The sequence below is a fragment of the Phaseolus vulgaris genome, chromosome 7, assembly GCF_000499845.2.
Source record: "Phaseolus vulgaris cultivar G19833 chromosome 7, P. vulgaris v2.0, whole genome shotgun sequence".
NCBI classification, from domain to species: Eukaryota; Viridiplantae; Streptophyta; class Magnoliopsida; order Fabales; family Fabaceae; genus Phaseolus; species Phaseolus vulgaris.
The window spans coordinates 37,652,006-37,679,393 of NC_023753.2; the positions used below are offsets into that span (position 1 = coordinate 37,652,006).

The window sequence follows — 27,388 nt, forward strand, 5'->3', positions numbered from 1 at the left end:
CCTTCTCTATCTGAATTTTAACTTCTTAAATATAAATAATAATAAAAAATTATCCTAATGTAAAAATATTTTTTAAAAACTAAAAAATTTCCTAAAAACTAATTTAAATAAAAGGATATTATCATCTTCTTATATAAAAATATCTATATGACAATGATTTATGATTCAGCTATCCATCTAAGCAAATAGGGTGTGCCACCCCAACCCACTGTATTTATGATGCAGCTACTACTGAACTACATATCATAGATATTTCTATGAGTAATTTAAGAAACATTTTTCTTATATAAAAATATATCTACATCAAAATAAAAATATGATATTATAGTGATTATCATATTCCTATTTTCTTTTTTCATATTATCAGAACCACTCTTCAACTACATTTAATGGCTATACCTACCTTGTATCAAGTGAAGAGATGAAACTATTCAAACTACACCAAGTTCTCCTTGCATTCCCACCTATCTCCCAAAACACACATCATGGCCGAATCACTTATTTTCAGCTTCGCAGAATCACTCATAGGGAAGATTGCTTCTCGTGCAGTTGAAGAAGCTTCCTTGGCGGTTGGTGTGCATAGCGAGCTACAACAGATGAAAGCAACTATGGCACTCATCAGAGGTGTGCTCTTAGATGCTCAGCAAAAGAATCCGCTGAGCAGTGCATTGACCGAATGGCTGAGACAGGTGAAGCACGTGTTTTCTGATGCTGAAGACATAGTTGATGATTTTCAATGCGAAGCCTTGAGGAAGCACGTTGTCAACACCTATGGTAGCTGCTCAAGGAAGGTACGTCGTTTCTTCTCAACAAGTAGTCCTCTTGTTTATCGTCTTAGAATGGCGCATCGCATTCAAGATATCAACACCATGTTGGCCAAACTTGGAGATCAAAGAAGCATGTTTGGCCTTCAAATCATTGACCAAGATACACATGTCGTGCACGTGAGGGAAACGACTCATTCTTATGTAAACCCTTCCAATGTTACAGGAAGGGAACATGACAAAAATGAAATAGTAAAACTTTTGGTGCAAGATGGTCATCACCAAAGTCTTTCTGTTATTCCCATTGTGGGAATGGGAGGCTTGGGAAAAACCACACTTGCTAAGTTGGTCTTCAATGACACCAACATTGATGCATGTTTTCCCTTGAAGATGTGGGTGTGTGTCTCTAATGATTTTGAACTTAGGAATGTGCTCATTAAAATCCTCAGTTCTGCTATAAACCCAACTAGGGAAAACTTCAATAACTTTGAGACAGAGCAACTTCAAAATCGTTTGAGAAATACAATTCAAGGTCAGAAGTTCTTGCTTGTGTTGGATGACGTGTGGAACGAGGATGGTGCAAGATGGGATGAGTTGAAGGAAATAATAGATGTAGGTGTTGAAGGGTGTAAGATCTTAGTGACCACTCGTAGCCACTTGACAGCTACCATGATGTGCACCAAATCCTCCAACTCTTACCTTCTGGAACGCCTTTCTGAAGAGGATTCCTTCTCTCTGTTTGTGAAAACGGCTTTTAAAGAAGGGAAAGAGAAAAGCTTTCCACAGTTGTTGGAGATTGGGAAAGAAATTGTGAACAAGTGTGGAGGAATACCGTTGGCAGTGAAAACTTTAGCAAGTTCACTATTCTCTGTGGTTGATAAAACCAAGTGGGAGTCTATGAGGGACGACAAGATTTGGAATTTGCCACAAAAAGAAAGAGACATTTTGCCTGCTCTTGAAATAAGTTACAATCAACTTCCTTCACATTTGAAACCTTGTTTTGTTTGCTTCTCCCTTTTTTCTGAGGGTTCTGAATTCTTTAGTTTTTATGTTACTAAGTTGTGGGAGGCACTTGGTTTTCTTCCACCACCAAATGAAAATGAGACAATGGATGATGTTGCCATTCAATTTTTGCATGAGCTGTGGTCAAGATCTTTTCTCACAGATTTCACTGAATTGAGCCATGGTTACAGTTTTAAATTACATGATCTAGTTCATGATCTTGCTATGTATGCTGCCAAAGGTGAGTTTCAAACAATATACCCTCGCAGTTCAATAATATCTCCCAATGCTCGACATTTGGCATTCAGTGAGAATAACTTGCTAGACCAAGCTGTCATTCCCACAGGTCTGAGAACTATAATTTTTCCTGATGAAGCTTCCAATGAAGTTTTCATGAATACATTGGTGTCAAGGTGCAAATACTTGAGATTTTTGGAATTAAGTAACTCTAAATTAGAGAGTTTACCTCCCTCCCTTGGAAAGTTGAAACATTTAAGATATCTCTGTCTCTTTGGGAATAAAAAGCTCAAGGGACTCCCTTCCTCAGTATGCAACCTGCAAAATTTGGAAACTTTGAACCTTAATGGATGCACAGAGCTACAAGAATTGCCCAAAGGAATGAGAAAACTTATCAGCCTACGTCGCCTACACATAACCACAAAGCAACTTCATTTTCCGGACAAAGAAATAGCAAATTTGACTTCTTTAGAGACTTTGACATTCAATTCTTGTGATAATTTGGAGTCACTGTTTGAAGGGATACAACTTTCTACTCTTAAAAATTTGTCTTTGCATCACTGCGGGAATCTAAAGTCTTTGTCCTTTCATGTCATAACAAATTTGGAGAATTTGGTTATCGAGAGTTGTTGTGAGTTGGAATTGTCAATGGACTTTGGCAACCAAATCCCTGATTTAAGGTTAAAGTCTCTTGGTCTTAAAAGTTTGCAACAGTTGGTCAGTTTGCCTCAATGGTTGCAAGGATCTGTGAACACACTACATTCCTTGGTGATTGCTGACTGCAACAATCTTAAGGAGCTTCCTGAATGGCTGTCATCTATGATTTGTCTCAAACTGCTTGTAATTGAGTACTGTCCATACCTGCAGTCACTCCCTGATAACCTCACAAATCTTGAAAATCTAGTGATTAACAACTGTCCTGAATTATGCAGAAGATACCAGCCGGGGGTTGGACAGGATTGCCACAAAATATCTCACATCAAACAAGTTTTTGTTGGTGAATTGGAAGAGTGATGACAAATCTTTGATAGCAGAAAGTTTAAGGTATTGAATTTTGTTTCTTTGGTTTCCATAGCAGATTGTTGTTTTAGACCACCTTTTTGCTATTTTGGAAAGAAGGGATTTTCATTTTTACATAGTAAGTTATTTCATCAACAACTTACGTAGCAAAGACACGGATACGACATTGACACGGATACGACATAGATACAAATACAGAGATACATATAATATCTATATATTGGACATGGGAACACAGATACGTATAATCTCTAAATGTAGGACATGAGACACGAATCTATATATTATACAATTATGAATATAAATTGACAATAAAATATTTATGTGCACAAATATGTTTCAGATTTTTTTTAGCAGGAAAATATTGTTCATGGCTAGTTCAAAAGAATTTGTTCCTTACTTTTACAATCATAATAAAAAAATTTACAATAAATTTGAGTTTTTAGAAAATTAGTGTATTTCTCCTTTTTAAAATTGTGTTAGAACCATGCTAGAATTGTCAGAAATCTAACAAATATTTTTTAAATTGAATACTTCACCGATACATATCCTACGAGTGTCGGTTTCCGATACATATATCCGACACGAACATGTTATTTAAGAGAAGTATTCAAGCCAGCAAAATCCTTAATAGATATTTGAGTTTGTTAAGGATGTTGACTAAATTGTTTCTCTCAATTCCTATAATCCATCACTTTCTTGGAAAAAAAGAGATACCCTTTAAGGAATTTTATGAACTTTGGTTTGCAGGAGTGATACTGGATCAGAACCTTGGAGTTTTCTTAAGGAATGTATAAAACATTGTACATTGGAGCAGTTATCTTGGAGTTATTTTTCTGTTAAAAGATCAATTTGAAGGTATGAGAATTAGTTGTTATTGGTAGTTGTATTTGTAACTGTTGTGTTTGTAAATTTTCATACTATGAAAAATAAAAGAATTCTGAGAGCATTTTCTACTTTTTCTTTTCTTTCAAATTCAAGTACAGGAATCAAACTATAAACTTGACTCCTACATCCAGCAAATATGAAAAAGTTAAATTATATATAAAAAAAAGTCATAGACTTATTATCTTAAAATTTCTAAATTAAAGATTTTGTTTGATAACTTATAGGTACTGATTTTTTCTTGTATAAAAAAATATATATTTATATATATATATATAATGTAATATATTACAATATCTATAGTGTATATTAAATACATAACAATACATATTATTTTATATATAATATTAGTAAAAATTGACTTTAGTTACATGAAGAAAAAAAAAGTTTCTTTAGTTTTCATCTATGAAAAAGTTGAAATTTTGCTTCCACCAACATATTGCCAAAGGTCATATTTTTAAAGATACCAATACTTCAGTGTTATTTGTCTTTCACACAAGTTCAATGATGGTCAACGACAATCCTAACAATGAATCACATTTATCTCTATTATATCTAAGAAGAATAAACACTAAATAAGATTTTATCTTCTTCTTACTCAAATATTGTTTCTTCCATCACCTTACTGCCCCAACTTAGGTCACAAGCCACTATTCCTAGTTCAACAACAATTAGTGTTTATCATTACTTTATATATCCTAAATAATTACATTATCCGTCAGATGTGGGTTTTAAAGTCATGTGTGTTCTTGGCTAAAGATTGCAAATAAAAGCCTTAATTTAAAATATTTCAAAATTATGAGAATTAAATATTAATAATTATAACTAAAACTAAAATTACACATAAATTAATATACGTACATCAAAAGTTAAAACAAAATACACAAGGTTTTTTGAAGTATGATTTTGTAATAAAAAAAAGTATGAATTATATAAACCAACTACCATCAATCATAAGAAATATGCAAATATTGTTGAAGTGTTTTATTAAGGTTCTACTTTGGAGGAATTTAACAAAGGTTAAAAAATTCTATTATTTTTGTTGAGATTTTAGAATAAACCTTTTGAAACTTATCAAAAGTTAAAATGATCCCGTTAATTTGTTAACGTTTTAGTAATTTAACGAATGTTAAAAAAGCCTATGTTATTTTGCTTAGATTTTAAAATAAATATTATGAGTTATTTTGCTAAGGTTTTAAAATAAGTCTTTCAAATTTAACAAAGGTTAAAAAAACTTATGTTATTTTACTAAAGTCTTAAAATAACCTTTGGAACTTAAACAAAGATTAAATAAGTCTGTTAATTAAATTAATTATTAAATTATATTAACCTCCGTTAAATAATTTTTGTTAATTTTCTTTTTCTTGTATTAGAATTAATAGATTTATCAATATTTTTTAAATTGATTTGATTATAATTAATTTTAAATTAAGAACTCTATACTTATCTTTGTTGACAAAACAACCAAGGGGACTTGAATTTTCAGACACAAAATAGTAATCTTTCATTTGAAGTTATTATTTGTATATATCTCTTTATTATACGTTACTAACTTTGTAAAATAAATAAATTATTATTAAACTCTCTACTTTTTAAATAAGTGATTTTTTTTAAATGTTTCAAAAATATATATTTAAAGTTTAACTAAATCGGTCCAATACATGTTATCATTATAAAAGATAATCTGATAAATAATATATTTTGATATATTATATTTTTAGATTATAACTCTTTCCATCAAAATTTATGTTAACATAGGTGCATGAAGAATAACATAAGTAATGATTGGATTTGTATTTTTTTCATGATTAATTTGTTATTAACTTTTTTTTCAAAATGTTATTATAAATATTTTATACTAAATTCAATTCATATATAATTTTATAGGATAATTTTTTTTTTATAGTGGACCAAGTAGAAAATTTTACCATTTCAAAAACTTTAAATATTAAATGTGAATTTAATTTTTTTATTCTGAAATGTGGAAAAAATGTAAGCATTCATTACCCTTACTCCAATGGGTTTAAAATCAATCACAGAGAGATTTGAAATAGAAAACGCGATTCCTATTGCAGAAGTGCTTCCCAGCTTTCTCTTCGAACCACTCAGATTTCTGAAACCAAAACGCTATTCCAATTCAAATCAAAATCGCATTTTTCAATTCCTCTTCGCAACTCCCATGACGTATTCACGTTCCGCGCGGGAATGAACGCTCCCGCATTCTCTGAAACCCTCGAAGAGCGTTGGTAACCACAATTCAAAGCCATTTAAGGTTTCGGTGCACTAGAAAACACCATAGACCATGGACGGTGGCGAAGATCCTTCAGCATTGGCTTGGGTTTGGGTCATTGAAGCTCTATCAGCCTGTAAAGCAATCTCGACTCCCATGTTGCAGGGTAAAAAGGACCATACACGTTTCTTTTCCTTTTAATTTCGTTTTTGGTGAAAAATTTCATGATTAATGCAGTTGTTGTTGATGATGATGTAGGTTTGATTGATTCAGCACCTGTCGGGATGGATAAATTTGGCGAAATTACAAAGGAGATAGTTTCTTTGAGGTGTTTGGAGGAACTGCCCAGTAGTGTGGTTGAACGTGTAGCTTCTTCTACATCGGATTCCAGAGCTAGATTTGACATTTCGCGGGGTTGTCAAGATGTCCTCCAGGAAATATTGAATGAGGTAAAACAATTTCAAATTTTAAGTGTGTTTGATATGATCATATCACAGTAGGAAGTGTTAGAATTGAGTTAGCCATGGTTTGATTTTAATATAGACAAGGTTGTTTAGTTATTGTTGGGTAAAATTGATTTTGCATCTAAATCTTGGTTTGACTAGGACTAATTAAAAGTAAATTGATTTGAGGTGAAAAGTCTACGCTTAAGTTATACTTGAAACTTGCTTTTGAGATAAAAATATACAAGCATAAATTACTTAGCTTCAAAGTTAATATTAACCCAAATCAATTTTGTAAATGTTCACCCAAATACACACTAAATCTCCTTCGATATGTAAATGGCATAGTTTACTTTCCCTGTATAATGTTGGAAGCTATTTGAACTAATTTGAATACTCATATTGTGTTTCAGTTTGTTTTGGAAAATGTTTCTTCTTTTCATTTACTGTGTTCATATAAACAATTACATCACTGGCACTTCATTTTTACTTTATTTCTTGTTTAAAGATTTTATACTGGAAATAATCAAAACGTGATTTTTGTTGTTTCCAGACTCTAGTATTTTATTTTATTTTATTTGAAGATGGATCTTTATGATTATGCTAATAAATCTCCCTCTATTCTTTATGTAACGTATAAAGCAGACCCCATTATCAAATCTGAAAATGACTGGAGCAGAGCTTTTGAAATCAGATGTTTACCCGTTTATAAATCACAAAAGAGCTGGCAATTTGAAATGTCACTTAGAGCAGGTAATGGAAGTGTCCTTTGAGAACTCTCCTGTATGAGATTTGTACATTTTCATCCCATTTTTGTATGATCTGTTTCTTTTCCTAATCCTGAATAGCTGAGACAAACAATCTTGGAAGGTACTCATCCTCATACTGATTACTTGAAAGAAAGGAGTGGATTATTTCCTCGGAATAATGGTTATTCGGTGATTGTAAATGATGTCAAACGTGATGATCATTCAGCTAAGGAAGTTGGGAACTCCACCAATACTGAAAATATGGTAGGAAATGATATCTCAGTGTCCTTAACTTTAGAGAATGGGAATAAAACTTCCAAAGAACACTTGCTTGATAATAATTCTTCACCCTCCACGAGGAGTAGGGTTTACTCAGCTGATGATTATCTTACAGAACACTTTGATAGAAAGCAAGTCTGTCTAAATGAATGTGATGATTTCTGTAGAACTTCAAAGAGGGTTAAATTTTCTGCATCTACAAGTTTTGAGTCTAAGAAAGAGAAGCCAGTTTCTCAACTCAAACAGGAAGTGTCAGAACATTTAACTGAAAGAATTCTTCTAGTTTCTGAACGAGGAGATCATCATGTAGAAAATAATAACAAAGAAACTCTGGGTGGTGGGTCCTCAGAGGATATTCCCAATAAATGCACTGTTTCAAAATTGTGCCAACCTAGCAGCCATATTGAAGTTCCCCGTGATGAATCAAATACTCCTTTTAATGATGCTTTGATGCTTCAACCTACATTTGGTGCTGAAAATTCTAAGCAACTGCAGGTCGAGTCAATTCCACATGTTTCACTCGCAGATGGAATCCTGCTTGAGATTTCCGGAAGTAAACATAGGTCTAAACATGAAAAAGATTTACAACTCAAAGATCCAAATGACTCACAGCAGCAAATTGCTGGTGTTAAAGCTCCAGATCATACTGGGAATGGTTGTGGGGTAGAGAAATCAGGTGATATTGTGTATCAAGGTGAAAAAATTAGCCTTGAAATGGAAAAGCAGGCAGAACAAAATCTGTGTTTGAAGTGTAATGAAAGTGATCAATTACCAATTTCTGATGTAAATGTCATCCAATCAGTGGTTACTGAATGTTGTCTTGGTATGACAACTACCCTTCCAACAAATGATGCTAAGGCAGAAAAAAATCAGCAAATAATTAATCTACAGCAACCCAAACAGACAGAACCAGATATCGCAGCTTTAAATCTCTCCCAGGAGCCAGTTGTTTGTGATAAAACTATAGTTGGTGCAGTTATTGGTTGTGAAGCTGAGCAATCAAGTGATAGTGATGGATATCACAACGAAAAAAAATGTCTTGAAGCAAAAAAGCATGAATTCCTGCGCTCCCACTTCACAGTTGATCAAGATTTCTCAGCAATGAATGAACTAAATAAACAAAATCTTTGCATGAAGTGTAATCAAGGTGGCCAATTACTGGCTTGTAAAACAACTACTTGTCCATTGATGGTGCATGAAGACTGTCTAGGTTCATCTGTACAGTTGGATGCAGAGGGCAACTTTTTTTGCCCATTTTGTGCATATTCTCGCACTATTTCAGAATATGTTGAAGCTAAGGAAAAAGCTTCCTTGGCAAGGAAGGACTTAACCATCTTTATTAGTAAAGGTAAAATGAGTCAAGCTGCTGACAATCTTCTTTATGAATTTCGTACGCAAGAACATTGTTTTTCAAGAAAGAGTAGTGAGTGTGAACATATTCATGTAAAAAACAACAAAGATGATCAGTTGACAAGGTGTGAAGACAATAGAGAAGATCATGTTGGTGAGCATGCAAATGAAGCCAATAATCTTCAGTTTGGAAGAAGTGAGCAACAAAATTCATCATGCAGAGAAAAGGAAAATGTAAGCAATGGATCAGTTGAAATTTTAAGAGAAGAGAAAATTGGTGAAATGCGAAATGCAAAGAACATAACTGGTGTAAGAGTTGAAGAAAATGAAGTGCCAACTGACCATGTAGATGGACATGATGTTGACACATGTACTGGTGAAAAAACAAATAATGCCCTTGTTAATAAAAGCAATGCTGGATATGAAACTCCACAAGAAATGACAAAACAGCAAGCTATTGATGGAGCAACAGAGCCAGTTTGTGCACATAATACTGGAAAAGAGGAAATGTCTGAAATTGAATGTGATAAACATAGTACTTCTAGTTCTAGATACTCCATGAGATACCGTAAACATGAAATGCAATGGTAAGTTCTTAAACTTTCCCTACCATATGTGATTATTAATATCTGAGTAGTTGGGCTGCTAAGGAGTTCTACCATATTTGGTGAAGGGAGTTTTAAATACTTTTGGCAACAATATTTTCTTAAGGATGCATTTTCTTTTGTTTCTTATGCCATGAATATTTTGTGTGATGTTGTGGAGTCAGTTACATGGATCAAAAGATGGCAATGTATTTTTTCAAAACCAATGGTTTAACTCAACATCTACAATTTTTGGGCTATCTTCAATTAGATCAGCTCTCTTAACTAGTGTTGTCATTGGTCGTTTTTACATGTGTCTAAACTATCTTAGTCTCCACACAGTTTTACCATCTTTTCCTGGTAGGTATCATTTTATTAGAGTAGTTTTACTCTCTTTTTTCGTATGTTCTTTCTACAGCTGTAGTCCTGTAGAACTCTATAATGATGCAATATCTATCTAGTGAGTTGAGTGCTTAAGCTCTAACTGATCTAGTGTATAAAAACTTCTTGTATCTCTGATTCAGTTGGGTTCAACAATATTTTTCACTTGAGTAGAAATACTTCTTTCAACTATTCTCTAATTCTATTACACTTCAACTTTCTCTCTAATATCCACTCTCAATCATATCTTGTATGAACACTCTTCCAACTTACGACTTGGATCTTATGCTCTTGTTGGCCCTTGTTGCGACACATTCAGTACTAAAAACATTAAAGTCTTAGAAATGGGGTTTAGACCTAACTCAATCCTTCAAAACCAACCTATAAGATGAGGTTTGTACTTATATACTTTGTTTTAGCCATATCACTAGTTAATGAGACTAAATTACACTCCCCCTCAACCCCACAAAATTGATGTGTAAGATAAGGTTTACATCTCGGTTATATACTTCATTTCAATCGTATCATAGTCAATATGGAACTAAATACCATCCATGAGGTTGCAGGAAAGGCTGTTTTCAAACATAAATAGCCACTGGATTTGTGGCTGTAGTAAAGTTTCCTTTAAGCTTAAGAGAGACCTTTCTATGACAAATAACATCTGATGCATTCTTTAATTTCTTTCATCCAGCTTGAATGATTTATATCTCACTCTATTTCTCCATTTCCTTTTACAAAATCATGATAGATCATGGATATCTATACTTGTGGTATGGTATGATCTCTAATTTTCACCTCCTTCCCAGTGCTAGTGGGTGTTTAGAATCTTCTGAGTGTCAAATTCAACTTTGACAAACAGAACTAATAATATCCTTACGAGAACAAGTATGATGTAACAAGATTTGCATTGATATACATTAACAAAAGCCAAAATGAAAAACCTTACCTTCATTCTGTTCTGCAATCTCAAATCAATTTTCTTGAAAACTTCGTCATTTTCCCAAAATAGATCCCATCTCAAATTCTCAGAAATCCTGAAAACCCCAGAACTAATAATCTCTCCCTTCCAATGCTTCAACTCCATTATTGGTTGATGGTATACTGAATGATTTGATGGGGTGCCAAGTGGAACTATTCCTCAATTTCTAACAATTTAGAACTGTTCCCATGACAGAATGGGAATGATCTCGTCCCCCTTTCTCTAGTGGAAATGATTGTGGGAGTCCTAATTTATAAAATATCTCTGTGAATAAGTCTTTCACTGGTAATTTTTCATATCTTATACTAAATTTGCGAATGCGTCATCCCACTGTAAGATTTTGGGGATGCAAAAATAAATCATGGACCAAATGCTGCCTTATAGTAATAATTACGTTTGAAGGACTGATACTGTTGTAGTCATTCTAATTTAATTGGTTATTTGACTGACAGCAAACCCCAGGCACGCCCAGTATTTCAGGGTAATCAATTAAGACGAAAAAAAATTCCGTGGACAGCTGAGGAGGAAGACATGTTAAGGGTATCATTTTTCTTTCTTCCATACTTCTTCTAAGTAGTATGATTTCACACCTTATAAGTAGCTAATTACATTATGTTTCTGTGTAAACAACACTCCTGGGACATGTATTTCTTTTGCTTCCACATCAATTCATTGTTTAAGAACAATCTCATACTATGATAGAAAGTTAAAGGATGTGGACCCTCCTATGTGTTTCTTTCACCTTGAGTTTTTGAGTTTTAATGTATCTCAACGATATTATATATATTGTATATGTGTGTGTGTTTTCAACTGCTGTAATAATTGCTTGTTTTCTCTGTGAAGGAGGGAGTACAGAAGTTTGGTTTCGATGACCCAAGGAAGTGGAAAAACATTTTGGCTTTTGGTTCTCATGTGTTTGAGAAAGTTGGTAAGCGTCGTACATCACAAGACCTGAAGGATAAATGGAAGAACATGTGCAAAGCTCACTCAAAATCAAAATGAAAGGCTTCATCTCAAGTTATGCTTGAAAGAGTGGTCATCTGTCTGCCGCCATTCCTCATCCGACTGCCAGTAGTCGAAAATTAGGTAAAATTAGTATTCTCTATACAAGGTCCCAGGTCTACCCAAACTACTTAAATTTTGTATCTTATTAGATGTGGACAGCCTATGTGCCATGCACTTCCTTACTGGTTTGATGATTATCATTACCGTGTTCTTTCACTTCAGGAGATATTTAGTCCTTTTAAAAAAGAGAAAATGTTGCATTAATTCCTCTTTTGATAAAAAGGACAGGACCCATATCCACAGTATCTGTACCAACATATATGGTTCAAACGAGGGTTTTGTGTCGTAATATCTTGACCTCAAAGCACAAGAATTATGGTTTGTGGATCTTTATTTATAGCTTCAAAATTCAGAAGTTAGTAAAAATTGTAGCTTGCTTCTTTGCTAGTCCATAATGTTCTATGAATGAAAACAAAAAATAAAGAGGCAGATTGCATTTGCATCAAGATGTTGGTATGGAATATGTATTCACCTTTTGGCTTTTGAATGTGCTCAAATTTCGATATTTACAAAATGTTCTAATTTGAATGTTCAAATTTTGTATTCACCTTTTGGCTTTTGGCTTTTGGCTTTTGAATAGTATCCTAAGATCATTTTGGTTTACCAGATTAATCTGGTTGAGCCAAGTGTATGACATCTAGTTATTTATACATGTATGTATATTGTTTGCTTATCTAATGCATTCCATTTTTTCTTCCCTCAAGAAACTCGGCAGATGATCTCCATACTGTCACACCTAGTCTCCTATTACATGTACGGCATCGCCTTTACCCTTACAAGAAAGTTGCAGAATCTTTTGCCAAGAAAAGAGAATCATGGAAGTGGTGCTTTGCATGAGATTTAACAATTAGGTTGATCAGCTCTGATGCCAATAACAATGTTGATTCAGATCTACCATTTAAAATCAATTGTCGGTGTAAATTTTCACATAAAGTAGTCGCTTGTATTATAAGGTTCTAGTGAAAATGTGAAATCTCGATGGTATATCTCTTAACTTGTTTTACACAAGTGCTTTATGTGAATTATCTTTTCACTTACAAGTTTATCATTCTTTTCCTCCTCGAATAATCTATTTCCTATTTGTCTCGTAATCGTATTTATAGTTGTGTCATACGATTGCCTTTAGCATCAGTTTTACATTACCATCACTTCATTGTAATGTCTAAATTCGCTTTCTTTAGTTTTAAGTGGGAATTTTTAAGGCCTCAATGATAAGAAAGTAATTCACAGATGACATAGCTATGTAAATAGAGGAAAATCATGGGATAAAGGTGAAGTAGGTCTCGAGAATCAGGCTGTGAATAGCAGGAAAACATGTGAAATGTTGCTCGTGATATTGGAAAATGTTGAGGTGGATCTTTCTGATAATCTTCCCCTTAAGAGGTCAAATTCAGCTATTGTATAGAATCCAAAGATGAGTGTCAGAGTTCATTCAAAGCACTCACAGTCACTTGGAAAAACTCTTTCCATGTATATACTGTAGTCACTGCCTCTACATTTAATAACCTTATTTTCTATCCTCATGGGATCAATTATAGCTCTTCATTTACAGATCCTTATCTTGTAACATTGCTATTAATTAAAGTTTTTTGGAGATGAGAAACTGATAAACTTGTGTATATTGCATAATTCAAGATGGTTCTCCTGCCATGTGAAGTTTATTTTAAGCTGACACCTAAGACGGACTACTGTTAAAGTCCCTTTGAGCTGTCAATTCAATTTCAAAATCATAGGTTGACCAGTTTATATATACAGTTCATAATCGATCCTACTAAGAACTATGGATGAAAACCAACTTCCTATATGGGATATTTGCATTTGCTATTTATTGACCAGTTTTTTACATGAATATATATATATATATATATGTATGTATGTATATATATATATATATGTATGTATATATATATATATATATGTATGTGTGTATATATTTAGCTAAATTACAATTCTGTAAAAATGAGTATCAAACATAGAATGGCAAAAATAAAAATAGAATGACCAAAATTATGAAAAAAGAAACAGAAAGGACCAAATAACATTTTATTCTAAGGTGTATTTTTTTCTGTCTGAAAAATATTTGGTATATATGCAGCAACAATCCTTTATCCGTGACTTCCAATTACAAGTAGGTGAATCAATTAAAAAGCGTTTGACCATAATTCCAAGAACATAAGTTAGTAAAAAGTTTATTCTTTTTCCAACTTTTCAGTTAGACAAGTTATCTTTTGTTTAGACAGCAAAAGTATTGTATGAAAAAAAGACAACAAAAGTATGATTATCCCCACCACATGTTAAGAACATGCAACTCTTAGTTGCAGTAAGCAACACGTGTAATTTGCAAAGTTGACAACAACAACAAAAGAATTCACTCAACCCAGAAAATTCTAAGTAAAAAGAAGAAAATAAAAAATAAATAAACACTAAGGATTTGAAGCAATCTGTGGCTTCACAAAGCACAACGGTCACATGGCCACTTCTCCAAACGTGACAACATTTAACACCAAACTTCACTCTTGCTCCTACATATCCCGCTCCATTCCTCCCACATCATGCATCAATTCCAAGTGTGTCATCACCACCACCTTGCCTTTCTCAATTCCCACCACTATCCACCATGGAGGGCTGCAAAAACTCCCCTCTAAAACCATGGAAGAAAGGGCCAACAAGGGGCAAAGGTGGTCCCCAAAATGCCTCATGTGAGTATAGAGGTGTTAGGCAGAGAACATGGGGCAAATGGGTGGCTGAGATAAGAGAGCCTAAGAAGAGATCAAGACTCTGGCTTGGCTCCTTTGCCACAGCAGAAGAAGCTGCCTTGGCCTATGATGAGGCTGCAAGGAGACTCTATGGTCCTGATGCTTACCTCAACCTCCCCCACATGCAACCAAACCTCATAAACTCCACCACCAGATCTCAAAAGTTCAAGTGGTTCCCTTCCAAGAACTTCATCTCCATGTTCCCTTCACGTGGATTGCTCAACCTCAATGCTCAACCGAGTGTCCATGTCATCCACCAGAGGCTGCAACAGCTTAAGCAAAAAGGGGTGGTTGCAACAACAACAACAACTCAACCACCACATTCTACTCATCCAAGGGTGGCAGAACTTGAGAACTTAGTCAGCCAAAACCACTCAGAGACTCTGCCTCCACTTCCCCAAGATTCTCAAGTTTCACCACCAAAAATAATTGGTGATTCTGAGGAGAAACCCGAGATAGACCTGCTTGAGTTTCTTCAACAGATGGGAATACTAAAAGATGAAAGAGAGACAGAGAAAACTGATAGCTCGGGAAGCTCAACAGTGTCTGAAGCTGCATCAAGAGATGAAAATGAACAAGCAGGAGTGTTTTCTGACATGAGTAGTGTTAACTGGGAGGAATTGATTGAGATGCATGACCATGAAGTTGTGTGTAACTATCTTGCATCAGAAGAAATCCAGTTTGAAGCATATGACATAAACGAGGACCTTACTTTCTCCACTTCCATTTGGAACAACTAAGTTTTTGAACAAAATACACCTACTTTCCTATGGTTGAAACTAGTTACACATTGGTTCTGAGTGGATCAAGTGTTCAACCATGTTATAACTATGATCAGAAGGTGTTGAACCTTTGGTTACTTATCTGTTATCGATTGTGTCTTTTAGGATAAAATTTCTTTCTGTTGTTTATTAGAGGGAAAATAGTTTATCATAAAAAAAGTGGCTGAGTGAAAAAGGAGCTTAGTTCAGTCTTCAACAACAACAAAATTGACAACTTTATCAGGATTTTGGTTAAAAGGTGTAGCTCTTTCTTGTGATTCCTTCATCTTATTCTTTGCTCTCTCTTAACGAAGTGGATCATGCTTTGGATTTAAAGGATCTAATTTTTAGTTACGAATAAAAGAATTGTTAAAGAATATAAAATACTTTTCTAATTTTTATTTTTTGGAGCATGCTTTTTAAATTATTGTCCAAAATGAAGTTAAGAAAGGAGTTTTTATCTTTAAAACAGATTAAGAGAGAAGGAAATATATAAATTGTATTCAATTAAACTATTAATTAACCGTATAGGAACAATATTTATATATTTATCCATTACTCAAAAATAATGAATATACCTACTAATAAATAAACACATAGCACAACTGGGAAATATCTTAAAAACTAACTTTGATTATTCAATTATTGTATAAATAGTTTTTATATTTGATAATTTCTATGCATATTTTAACATACCCAAAAATCTAAAAATATAATCTTATAGATTTAATCTAAAAATATAATTTTAGCATCATTTAAACTCAATAATTATTTATTTATTATTACTGGTTACTTATTTATTATTACTGATTTCTCAATACATTTTTTATTTATTTATTATTACTAATTACTTATTTATTATTAATGATTTGAGAATCGGAGAACTTTTTTATATTCACTTGGAACAATTCCAATTCATCAAACAAGTGTTCCAATTCATCAAATAAAAACATAATATATAAACAAAAGTTCAAATTTTAAATCTTATCTCCTAATTTTTCACTGCTAGTGATGAAATGGTCTTACTATAAGAGTTGTTAGAGAAGTGCAAGAAGGAGAAGATAGTGTGTTGGAAGATTGTGTGATATAGTAATACTTGATTGTAAAATATAATAATTGCAATAATTATATAACTTTTTCATGTTAAGGATAAATTATGAATGTTCAAAACCCAATTGATTGATAAATGTAACTAATATACATCTATTTGGATCTTATTTTTTCAGAACTGAGACCCAATTTGTATACAAACCAAACTTTATTATTTAAATACTATTATCTTACCTATTATTTTATTTGTATACAAGAAATACATGTGTAAAAAAGGAAAACTTATTTCTATAAATTTGTTGGAGTTGATGGAATAGTTTTTTTATCATGGTTACATTAATAGTCTCATAATCTTGGGGTAGAAGAGTGTTCAAGTAAAATAAAATATTAGTGGAATGAAACAATAAAGGGATTGAATTTTATATATTTTTTATTATGAATATCTTGTAATATTAATAATTGTGAGCATAAAGTTTCTTAGACTTACCTACATCACAAGAGTTATATATATAGTATTTATGTAACAGTGTATAAATACAACATAATTATTTTCGTAGCATTAGTTCACGTTTCCATGAGATTTTGAGATTATTAATTTTGCTTATGATTATAATTATGATCTTACCAAACAAATAATCAATTTCTTTCCCAAGAATAGGTCTTAATCAATATTAAGATCAGTTATATAGCGATAATTACTTATATCAGTATAAGGTGTAACACCACCTTGTCAACCTTATTCAAAAATCTGTAATGTCTATTTGGTAATATCTTTAATAATTTAAAATATTTTATTTGTTTTTCAGATATTTATATTTATAAGTCAAATCACAAAATTTCAGACATGCAGGTCCAGAATTAATGTCACTTCTAGATTTAGCCATCCAGAAGCTTACCTAGATAACATAAATGACATTCTGAATGTCAAGCTCCATAAGCAGCATAAATGAGTTATGAATCTCAATCCTCAACACCATTTACAACACCCATTTCGGACATGAAAATCTGAAACTCATAACTCATTTCTGGATATGGTCATCCATAAGCTTAAATGAAGCACAAAAATTATCTTCCGGATTTCTGCATCCTTAAGCAAACATGAAATCAAGGACAATATTAGGTTTTAAATTTTACGTTGGATGTCAATCTTAAATGATATGGTGCGGGAGAAAGAGCCGTAAAATAAATACGGTACCATTTTTCTTTCTCTTTCTTTCACCATAAAAATCTCTTGTGAATGACAAAATTTTACAACTGCAGCCTTTGAAAAAAGAACTGTAAAATGCAGTTAGCATATATATTTATGTGAAAAGGCACAAAGAATGATGTATGTCCGACCTAGTTGAATAATTTTCTGCACTGGAGATGGAAACATCTACAAAGGAAGTTGATGAAGTTTTACAAATGATGTGAAACATGGTATGAAAATTGATTGCCAAAATGAAGCAGAAAGGTTTTCCTTTCCCTCCGGAAGTATCTTGGTAACCAAGTTCCTCAGCTGGTGGTTACCAGACACTGGTGAGGTAATCCAAACTGTTTGTTGTGGCGAAGTTGTTTCCTCCAAGGCTCATTATGCAACTTGTAATGCAAAACCTTGTTTAACACAAACACTATTAGTCAAAAGACCAAACATATATAGACAAGGGAAATGACACAAAAAATGTTGTATATATTATGGTACATGCATCACATCTTTATAGACAAACATGCTCACGAACTGCAATGTAGATTATTTATTTTCCAGTTTGCATATAATGTTTGATGATACAGCATCACGCTTCTGTTCATCCACAATTTTGGATTTTTTACCAATCTGATAAAATTTTACCTCTTAATTACTAAAATGAGTAAATTTTTAAAAAATTACCGATATGGGTAAGTTGTGCCAACATGACACGACTTCATTGTGAAGAAGCCATGTCAAGGTAGCACAACAAGCCGTGTCAAGGTAGCACAACTTTAGTGTATTTGAATTTGAACTGAAGTCGTGCCCAATATAATCAAATTTAAACTAAGTCGTGCGAAGGTGGAACTACTTATCCATTTTGGTAATTTTTTTAAATTTTACCCATTTCAGTAATTAAGAGATAAAATTGCACCAGATTAGTAAAAATCTGTACAATTTCTACTGGTCATAATATATTGAATTTGGAATTACTTGCCACATAACCCAACAGCATAATTATATCATAGGAAACCATCTTCTCCTACAGTCTCATAACTGAATTAGAAATTGGAAATTAATCTTTTTTGTGAAATCTTATAGATACCCACTAGTTAGAAAGTAGAAAAAATGGAGTTAATTAGTTGAGTGCTGGAATAATTAAAAAAAAGTAAGGCATCTTGCATATAAATAGGAAGCCAGGTTGAGAACAGTAGTTTTTGTTTGCTTCCAACTTTATTTTCTTTTTATGTTCTCAGGGTTTGAGTACCATAACACCTAGTTGATAACAGCTTGCTGAAATTTAAAATGGTTTTGACAAATGAAGAAAAGTACCTGTATTAAAGTAGCAGAGACATCATCCTCAATCAGTTTTAAGAACTCAATTGCCCAATCATCAACATATCCAATAGCAGTTTTTTGCCTTTCAGCTTCAAGCAAAACAGAATCACGGTACAAGAATCTTTGCCATATTTTCTGAACATTTGCCAGCTTGAATTTGATTTCTGTCTCATTGAATCCCTGCAAGAAGACATGGATTGCAAATCACTCAACCAATGTTTCCTAGGATGACAACTTTAGGCAGTGTCTTGATTTAATTTGTATGATAAATTATGCAATAACTCAACAACTAGAGAAAAAACAGGGAAAATAAATACCCGAAGAATCTTTAACAAGTTTGGAATTTCCTCTTCAGATAGTCGAACTGCAAAGCTATCATAGTTGAGAATATTCTCGTATGGTAGGAAAATCCCATCCTACAGAACAAGAAAACAAAGAGCCAAAAGGAATGCAGTTATCATCATTGCTAATTTTAGTCATTTAACAATTACTTATGAAACACATAACAGACTATTAACATAAAAAGAGAACATAAGCCACTTTCAACACTAACCAATAGGAGTGAATCATTTCTAAAGTACTCGTGAGATTTAAAGTGATGAAAACATTCTGAAGATGAATAAGAAATAATTCCAATTCGTTATGAACAAGCTCATCAATCGACACTGAATCGTGAAACACCAAACTATTTTTTGAATCGAATTATGCTAATAACTATGGTTATGAATCATCATTTTGTTAAGGCCCATTGCTAGCTGAGTTCAAATGCAATAGGATTTTTCATCTAGCCAAATGACATACACCTCCTTAGCAGTGACAAAGTCAGGACATTGGATAAAAAAACTGGCTAGCAATAAACTAATGATAAGAAATGATAAAGAGTTTGAATTACTACCTGAATGACCACAGGAATGCATCCTTGCAAAATACTATCTTCCATACGACCACTCCAACCATCTCCAGGAAACACTCCACAGAAAACAGAACTTGCTAGATCCAGGTGGTAGTTTTCAGTACGCTCTTGGGTCACAATGACGTCTTTGGCATGCTGTTTCCCAAGTTTTCCATCCTTGTTAGGACTTGATCCAAACTCCTCTGCCAGCTTCTGTCTGATACCCATGCTATACCTGCACCATTTCCAGCAAAATTGAAACCAGATATCCTCTATAACATTTAATAATATATCTAACTAACTTCAGCCGACCAACAACATAATCAACAATGTTTGATGACAAGAAAGTGAGAAGCTATTCAATTTCATAAAAAACATTAAGCAACAGGAAATCAAGGTTAATAATTAGGGAAAATGAGAACATGTATATGCCATATTAACAGCTTCCTTCTACAAATTCCAAAATATTTCTCTACAGTAAACTTACGAATCTTCGGGTCTTCCATGAGGGTACGCTGGTCCTAAATTCCCGTTGAAATAGAACAGTGTCTTCCGCTCCTCATGGGTCCTGAAAACAAATTGTAACATGGTTGTATTGTTTCATTTGAAGAACTTGAATGAATAGAATACAAGATCAATCATGATCAGAAAAAAAAGAGCATATGACTGAGGTGAAAATTAAATTTTGGACAAGTATGTACCGAGCCCAAAGTTTTGAAGTCAACACGTTAGCATCAGGAACTTTCCATGCAGGAAGCACAAGATCTTTGTCAGGGTCAAAACATGGATGAATGCCTCTTTTGTCGGAAGGAATTGTATCCCAGTTGTCAGCCCAATAGGCTGTAGTTGAATGGTTATGCTTTGAATTTGTGTTTCCCCAGTGAACTAACATCATGCTATTCCATATCTCCTTAGGAGCATAGCAAGCACCTTCATCCCAAGAAAAAAACTGCCTTCAGAAACAAAAGCGAACTGATTAGCATATGCTTCTCACAAGAAAATACAGTATAAGTTTCTTCGTAAAAAAATGTTCAACATGGGATAAACAATTCTCCTTACCCAGATGTGGTCCCTTCCTGATGAGTGATTCCAATAAGGATATTGATCAACAATGTGAGTATATGCCTTCTTATAATATTCCAAAGTGAGAGAGCTCCTCAATCCCATATGCTCCTGAATGTTATAAAACAAAATGTAAGGAGAAAAATGACAGTGTAAAAACAAGGAATCTGTAACCAATGCTTCATAAATATATAAGTATATTATATGTATGTATATATATATATATATATATATATATTACAAAACAGATCTACAACCCTAGAGTAGCATAACATAATATGAGCATTACTGATGGTAAGAACAAAGAAGTAATAGATAACTCAGGATATTAATATCCTTCCATTCTAAAAGGGAAAAGAACATCGCATGCAACTGTCTTTCCCATTTTGAAAGTAATTCAGGAACATCAATGGAAGGCAAATCCATGCACATATCATAACATAGATGTTAGTGTTGAATGACACGCCATCCAATCAATCACAGATAACTCAGAATGATCTAAAAGCACTGCGAGCATGCACAGGCTGAAACACTGATGCAGTTAGTCTTTATACACATGCCACGTGCAGAAACAGATACTCAACAGATATATTCTGGTAAAAATAACAATTAGTAAAATATACCTGCAAACTCAAGTGGGGAGCATCATCAGCACGAGTTATTATACATGAATCAAGAACAGGAACGAAGAAAAAATCTGCCTCTTCACCATTTACTGTTCGATGAGGACTAGCTAGCAAACTTTCATAAAGTGCCATCTGCAGACAAGTACCCGCACAGGATAAATATACTGCTATAAATGTTATATTTTATCAAATGAAATGCTCAAAGTCATGAAATACCTGGGCACCATACAATTGATCTGTCCATATTGTTACATTTTTGTCATCATAAATTCTATTTACGCACTCTAGCTTAAAATGGCGTCCCTGCAGTAACCAAAATTGAATAAGTTAAGAAAATAGAAAGAAAAAAAAGTAAATTTTTTTATCTTAGATGTAATCAAGAGTGACATTCAAATTATCCTGACCTCAAGAAGCAAGCTGTTGAACTCTGGGGGCAAATCATAAACATATATAAGAGGCCTTTTCTTCGCTACCACAGCATTGAGATTAATCATTTTTCCATTGGCATGAGTATCGTCAACAATATCAATCCGAGCAGGACGAAGCCAACTAGGCCACTCTATTATAGAAGAAATGGCAGATGGCATGCTGCAATCTACTCCATACCAGCCCTTATCACACTGAAAATACACTATATTCACCTTATTTACTGACATTAGATGGAAGTGAGCATTCTCACACTACATATACACAATGTTTTTATCTACATACAATGAATGGACATAGATTGAATTTATTCAGCACCGAAAAGATGAGTGTAGTTTTATTTTATCTTACTGCTGTTCCCCTATATAAACTTGTGGATGTCATTTAAAGGAACGAAGGTAGACACTGTTTTGGACAAGTAATAACTGGCATTTAGTGTTCCAAAGAGATTTCATTCTAGTAACTGTTAGTGTCAATTAGCTTCACAGTATATAGGCTTCTTAGTTCTACTGAGTGCAAAGTCTCAACACTGATGACCAAAACCACAAATTATCTAAAACTGAAACAGCATCTGTACAAAGGTTTTGAAAGTTGTGAGTCTCTGCTATTTTGTTCATGAATTTTCAATCCTTCACTGATCTTTCATTCCTTTGTCTTGTTTAACTGTTTGCTTATAGGCTTATTCTCCTTCAGTTTCAATTACTTGATTTCTAAATAAACATGGTCAAACCAACTTTTCTAAGAAAAAGACATTTCAGTATGGGCTTAAATGTTATAAAATAATTTCCTTTACCATATATGTATTAGTAGTAATTTATTTGCCACTAGTCAATCCCTACAAATAAAAAATGAAAACAATAGATGATTGACAGTTTTTCTCCCAATAAACAGACAACAAAATCCAAGTGCCCCAACCCAATAATAAAGAAAAGAATCACCTGACAAAATCCACCACGACAATGACCATGTCTAGAGCATTGATTAATACAAACAGATTCTACAGGCACTTCACAAAGTCGGCCCGAAAGGCCATCATATTTGCAGTCGCATTCTTCTTTAATTTTTGCCTTTCCAGCATATGCATCAGCTGGGTCCACATTACACCAACCCCGTATGCTACCATTAGTTGTGAACACATCTTGGTCAATTTTTGTCCAATTCACTATTTTGGGACCATCAGGTTCAGAAGGTGGACTGAAACAGATTAAAGGAGTGATATTTGAATAATACATATTGAGAAACTTCACCAATGAAACTCAATGCCAGGAATCTGATTTTACATACATATATTGAAACCCACATGTCTCTGCCAATGGTCTATTTGGATATTTTGTGCCTTCTCCACAGAAGCACATTGCTCTTGTCTTGTCACAATTGGCAGGGCAAATAGAGACTACCCATCGCCCAAATTGAAGATCTGGTGATCCTTCATAGTTGCATTCCAATTGCCGTTGTTCAGTGCACCCATCCCCTGTCACCTCAGAAATTAGCACGAGTTCAGGCCAACTAATGAATTAAATATGCCTTTGTCCAATAACCAAATATATTCAAGAAATGGTAGTGACAAGTTATGTAATTTGTTTTGTTCTGAAATGTCTTTGTGCAATAACCAGATATATCAAAGATTATTATTAGTCAACAAATTTAGAAGTGACTAGTAAGAGATTTGAAATATTAAAAAAGCTTAAAAATTTTCTGATTAATATACAAGGGGAACAACATATATATATTAGTTCTAACCTATTATTTACAGAAAAGAAAACAGAAACAAATTTACTTGGAAATATGCTGTTCACATGGCACACAAATAACACATTATCTCCATCACATTTATTACATGTCAAGTTGGTGAATGGATATCTATTATTCCTTGCTTGCAAGAAAGATCATGGAAGCACTGCACGGAAAGCTCCTTAGTTAATATAACTGTTAATTAATATGTTGCTGCTGAGGCCACTGTCCGTGAAGTGTAAGCCTATCTGTGTTTTGTGGTACCATATTGGCCTGAATTCTTACAAGCAATGATAGTGGTAGATTTGTAGTCACATAGAAAATCTCCCAAGGGCTCCATTTTTTGTTGAGGTCTTCCAGAACTACCTTCATCCACAACCCTCGACATTTAACCTTGCAACCATATTTTGTTTTGTGCACCTCCATTCACCAAGTTACCACTTAAGAAAATGTATTATCATGAGGTGGATCTCCTATCAACAATGGATCCGACATAATCTACATGTGTATACACCTTCAATGATAGCTCGCCCCGCTCTTAAATAGAAATCCATCCTTGAATAATCTTCAAATAATGAAGAATCCCAGTTATGACTTGAAAAAGTCTCTACCATGGATCATGCATAAGCTGGCTAACTACATAAACTATGTCAAGTTGGGTGTGGACTAGATAATTAGCTTTCCAACAAGCATCTCATATTAGACTTTGTCAACTGTTGGAATTCCTTATTCGTTCCCAAGGTACCACAGTGAAGGAAGCTAAGGTTTAGACATGGAAGCAGAGCCCTCAAGGAACAATGTACAAGCAAATTACATATATATTCTAGATTTAACCTAGTATAAGTCCACAAACAGGAAAAAACACATCATTCATTAGCTGGTAAAATAAATGTTTGTCAAAATGAGTAAACCTACCATACTCACTTCTCGTTAAACATGAGGTAAGCATGATGTATCAGGTTAATAAAATGACAGAAGGAGGGAAGCGAACTAACCAGAATAACCATGAAAACATCGACACTGTCCCAATTCTCGATTACAAACCCCCTGGCCGCTGCAGTCATTTTTGCAGTTATTGACACCTATTATCTGTTAATCAACAATATTATTACAGAGGCAAAAAATACTTTTGATAAGAAGATATCAAGTCAATGCCAATAACAACCATACCTCTTCTGAAAAACTAACTGGCAGAAACATGAAGCCTCTAAATTAACAACTCGAAGAACACAAGAATATACACACAAAAAAGACCGAAATAATAGAAAATGGCATCAGTTGTCACCTCAGTAATGTTGACTTCCTTAATAACAGAATCACAAGCAGCAAGCCAATGGCCAATTTCAGCCTTCCATGGTGCACCCTGATAAACAACTGATCCGTGCAAGTCAGCTGGAAACTGAAGCTTGAAATCAACTGCAGGTTGTTCCTGATCACGGTTGCTCGGAAATTCAGCCGAAGCATTAGCTTGGATGCAAGAGTCTTTAGCTATCTTAAAATAATTGAAAGTAGGTGTCAAAGGGAACATGAACAAATGTACTACAGAAACCAATGCCACAACAGAAGCAATTGTCACCGCAAGGGACCAAGAACACCTCCATTTGTTCTTGGACAACAAATCCAACAAGTCCCTTCCCATACTTAACACACCACAACACAACACTACAAAACAAACTCAAACCCTTCTGATTCACCAGGCTGCCTTGACATCATAACCTGAAATGGCATCAATAAAATCACTCTTCATCACAATGACCAACATCATACAAAGTTCAACTAGACCCAATTGCCTAAAACTACGAAAGCCTTTTTTTTTCCTCGTAATTAAACGAAGAGAAGAAAGCAGTCGCAGCAATTTACTACAACTATTGCAAAGCACAAACCCATTTAGATTTTAAACACAAAAACTGAAGAATCCTGAGTTCAATAAACAAAGGCAACCATCACATGATCCTACATTAGTATTCTGACGTCTGCAAAGCGTTGACTCACCTTTCACGGATCTGAATCTCCAAAACACAGAACCTCATCCGCAGTTTCAACGTGGGCAAGAACCAGTTTGCCCAATTCAACAGCTGAGTTATAAAGGTGGATCCTTTGAAATGCCAGCTACCTCAAATCACCAAAGGGTCAACGAAAATACCAAAATTGATTTTTTGTTTTAATTTTCCTGCTCTTTCTTTTTTTTTGTTCTCCGGCAACTTTCTCGACCCACGTTGTCAGCACTTCAATTAAGAACATGGGACCACTTCCTCGTTGTTGGCTAGTTCCTCTTTAATGTAAAATTCAGTTCAGTTTCGGTTTCACATTTAAAGAGATTGGAATGAGTTTTCCTCATTCAGAAACCGCCAAAGGTTCTCTTCTCTTTCTCGGAAATGAATCATGTCCCAACCAAACTGATTTTCACGTTAATGTATGAAAATACCATTTTACCCTTCTGGCATTGAAACTCCAAATTATCACAGAACAATCATTAGCTATAAGGCTCAGACACCGAGACACTTATACCACACAGAACACACGTATGACAATTGTAATAAGATAATTCTAACATAAATTTAAAAAGTAAAAATATATTAATTTATCAAAAATTTAAATTTATTATATAAATTTTTATTATAATTATAAAATTCAAAATATCTCTGTGTTAAAATATATTTATATATATAAATTTTTTATCTTACATTTTAAAAATTGTATATATCTTTTGTGTCTATATATTATATCAATGTCTATTTCTGTATCTATGTTAAATAGATTATTAGTCATGTTTGTATTATCGCCTTTGTACTTTTGCACTGGAAAACTGTTTGATGAGAGAGTTCTACTGTATGGATAATATTGTCAATGGAAATAATTATTAAATTTGATTAACACTTATGAATAAGTAGTTAATTTAATTCCTAAAGTTATACATTATTGTCATATTACCTTTTCAAAAATAGGAAAAATTAAATAATTTCCAGAACATCGAAGTTTTATTTTAGTTATAAAATTAAATCTTAATTGTTATTTTGGTAGCTGCTTTTACGGTAATATTGGCATACTTAGAAATCAACGTTTAAAAAACATAAGTTGTTTTAGAAACTTGAAAAAAAAAAATTATCAGATTAGATATTATGAGACTTCACATATTAGGTTAACATCTCAAATAACAACAATAATTTATCAACACAGAAAAAAAAATATTATTAAAAGAAAATATAGGAAAACTATATCAAAATTCATATATTAACAAAAACAGCATATGGATAATTTATATCTATTAATAAAAAAAAATATAAGAAAAAACTAAATGAAAGTTTATTAGCAAGTTTATCAGTACATATATTCCTTTTAAAAAAAAATGTAAGAAATCTTAAACATGGTTTTTCCACATTAGTTAAGATAAGTGTTCTACCTATTACAAAACATCCAATAAAACATAATCACATTCAAATCATAAACTAGTAAGACTCGTCTTTTAAACTTGTTCATAATTTTATAAAACTCGACTACCAAAACAATCTTAACATCAAGAATGTAAAATAAAAAAAATATAGTTTACTCGATAAATAATTAGTGTTAAGATATAAATAAATGAAAATGTCCCTCTGTGTAGAAAAATGTCAAA

The 27,388-nt window shown here is 33.3% G+C and overlaps 4 protein-coding genes across 4 annotated transcripts; 3 read left to right on the top strand and 1 right to left on the bottom strand.

Annotated features, from left to right (window-relative positions):
• Nucleotides 1-428: 428 nt before the first annotated feature.
• LOC137829467 (putative disease resistance protein RGA3) lies at nucleotides 429-3,991 on the top strand (the record flags this gene model as incomplete). The annotated part of the gene is made up of 2 exons (XM_068636268.1): nucleotides 429-3,047; nucleotides 3,774-3,991. A coding segment is annotated over one exon (2,589 nt), but the record flags the coding sequence as incomplete, so codon positions are not given.
• A 1,948-nt stretch (nucleotides 3,992-5,939) lies between these two features.
• On the top strand, nucleotides 5,940-13,008 carry LOC137830586 (uncharacterized). The gene is made up of 7 exons (XM_068638022.1): nucleotides 5,940-6,304; nucleotides 6,397-6,587; nucleotides 7,227-7,334; nucleotides 7,430-9,546; nucleotides 11,356-11,443; nucleotides 11,747-11,989; nucleotides 12,673-13,008. The coding sequence occupies exons 1-6, from the start codon at nucleotides 6,211-6,213 to the stop codon at nucleotides 11,903-11,905; spliced, it is 2,757 nt and encodes a 918-aa protein (XP_068494123.1). The 5' UTR covers nucleotides 5,940-6,210; the 3' UTR covers nucleotides 11,906-11,989; nucleotides 12,673-13,008.
• Nucleotides 13,009-14,437: 1,429 nt separating this feature from the next.
• LOC137828376 (dehydration-responsive element-binding protein 2F-like) lies at nucleotides 14,438-15,820 on the top strand. Its single transcript, XM_068634913.1, is given in 2 exon segments — nucleotides 14,438-14,572; nucleotides 14,574-15,820. Coding segments are annotated over 2 exon segments (1,026 nt in total). The 3' UTR covers nucleotides 15,465-15,820.
• Nucleotides 15,821-17,797: 1,977 nt separating this feature from the next.
• Nucleotides 17,798-26,286, bottom strand: LOC137830588 (uncharacterized). The gene is made up of 15 exons (XM_068638023.1): nucleotides 25,768-26,286; nucleotides 25,061-25,491; nucleotides 24,771-24,864; nucleotides 23,329-23,515; nucleotides 22,983-23,238; nucleotides 22,023-22,238; nucleotides 21,835-21,921; nucleotides 21,616-21,750; nucleotides 20,990-21,103; nucleotides 20,632-20,879; nucleotides 20,418-20,498; nucleotides 19,934-20,165; nucleotides 19,356-19,454; nucleotides 19,033-19,218; nucleotides 17,798-18,128 (listed from the first exon to the last, which is right to left on the bottom strand). Exons 2-15 carry the CDS (start codon nucleotides 25,412-25,414, stop codon nucleotides 18,030-18,032), a joined length of 2,388 nt encoding a protein of 795 aa, XP_068494124.1. The 5' UTR covers nucleotides 25,415-25,491; nucleotides 25,768-26,286; the 3' UTR covers nucleotides 17,798-18,029.
• Nucleotides 26,287-27,388: the final 1,102 nt, after the last annotated feature.

Bases quoted from the DNA above. Each gene is read 5' to 3' on its own strand.
- LOC137830588 (XM_068638023.1), bottom strand. From the start codon at position 25,414: ATGGGAAGGGACTTGTTGGATTTGTTGTCCAAGAACAAATGGAGGTGT. The intron at 21,922-22,022 runs GTCAGGATAATT...TGGTTACTGCAG, and splicing joins TCAACAGCTTGCTTCTTGAG to GGACGCCATTTTAAGCTAGA. The intron at 21,751-21,834 runs GTATTTCATGAC...ACTTGTCTGCAG, and splicing joins ATCAATTGTATGGTGCCCAG to ATGGCACTTTATGAAAGTTT.
- LOC137830586 (XM_068638022.1), top strand. From the start codon at position 6,211: ATGGACGGTGGCGAAGATCCTTCAGCATTGGCTTGGGTTTGGGTCATT. The intron at 6,588-7,226 runs GTAAAACAATTT...CGTATAAAGCAG, and splicing joins TCCAGGAAATATTGAATGAG to ACCCCATTATCAAATCTGAA. The intron at 7,335-7,429 runs GTAATGGAAGTG...AATCCTGAATAG, and splicing joins TGAAATGTCACTTAGAGCAG to CTGAGACAAACAATCTTGGA.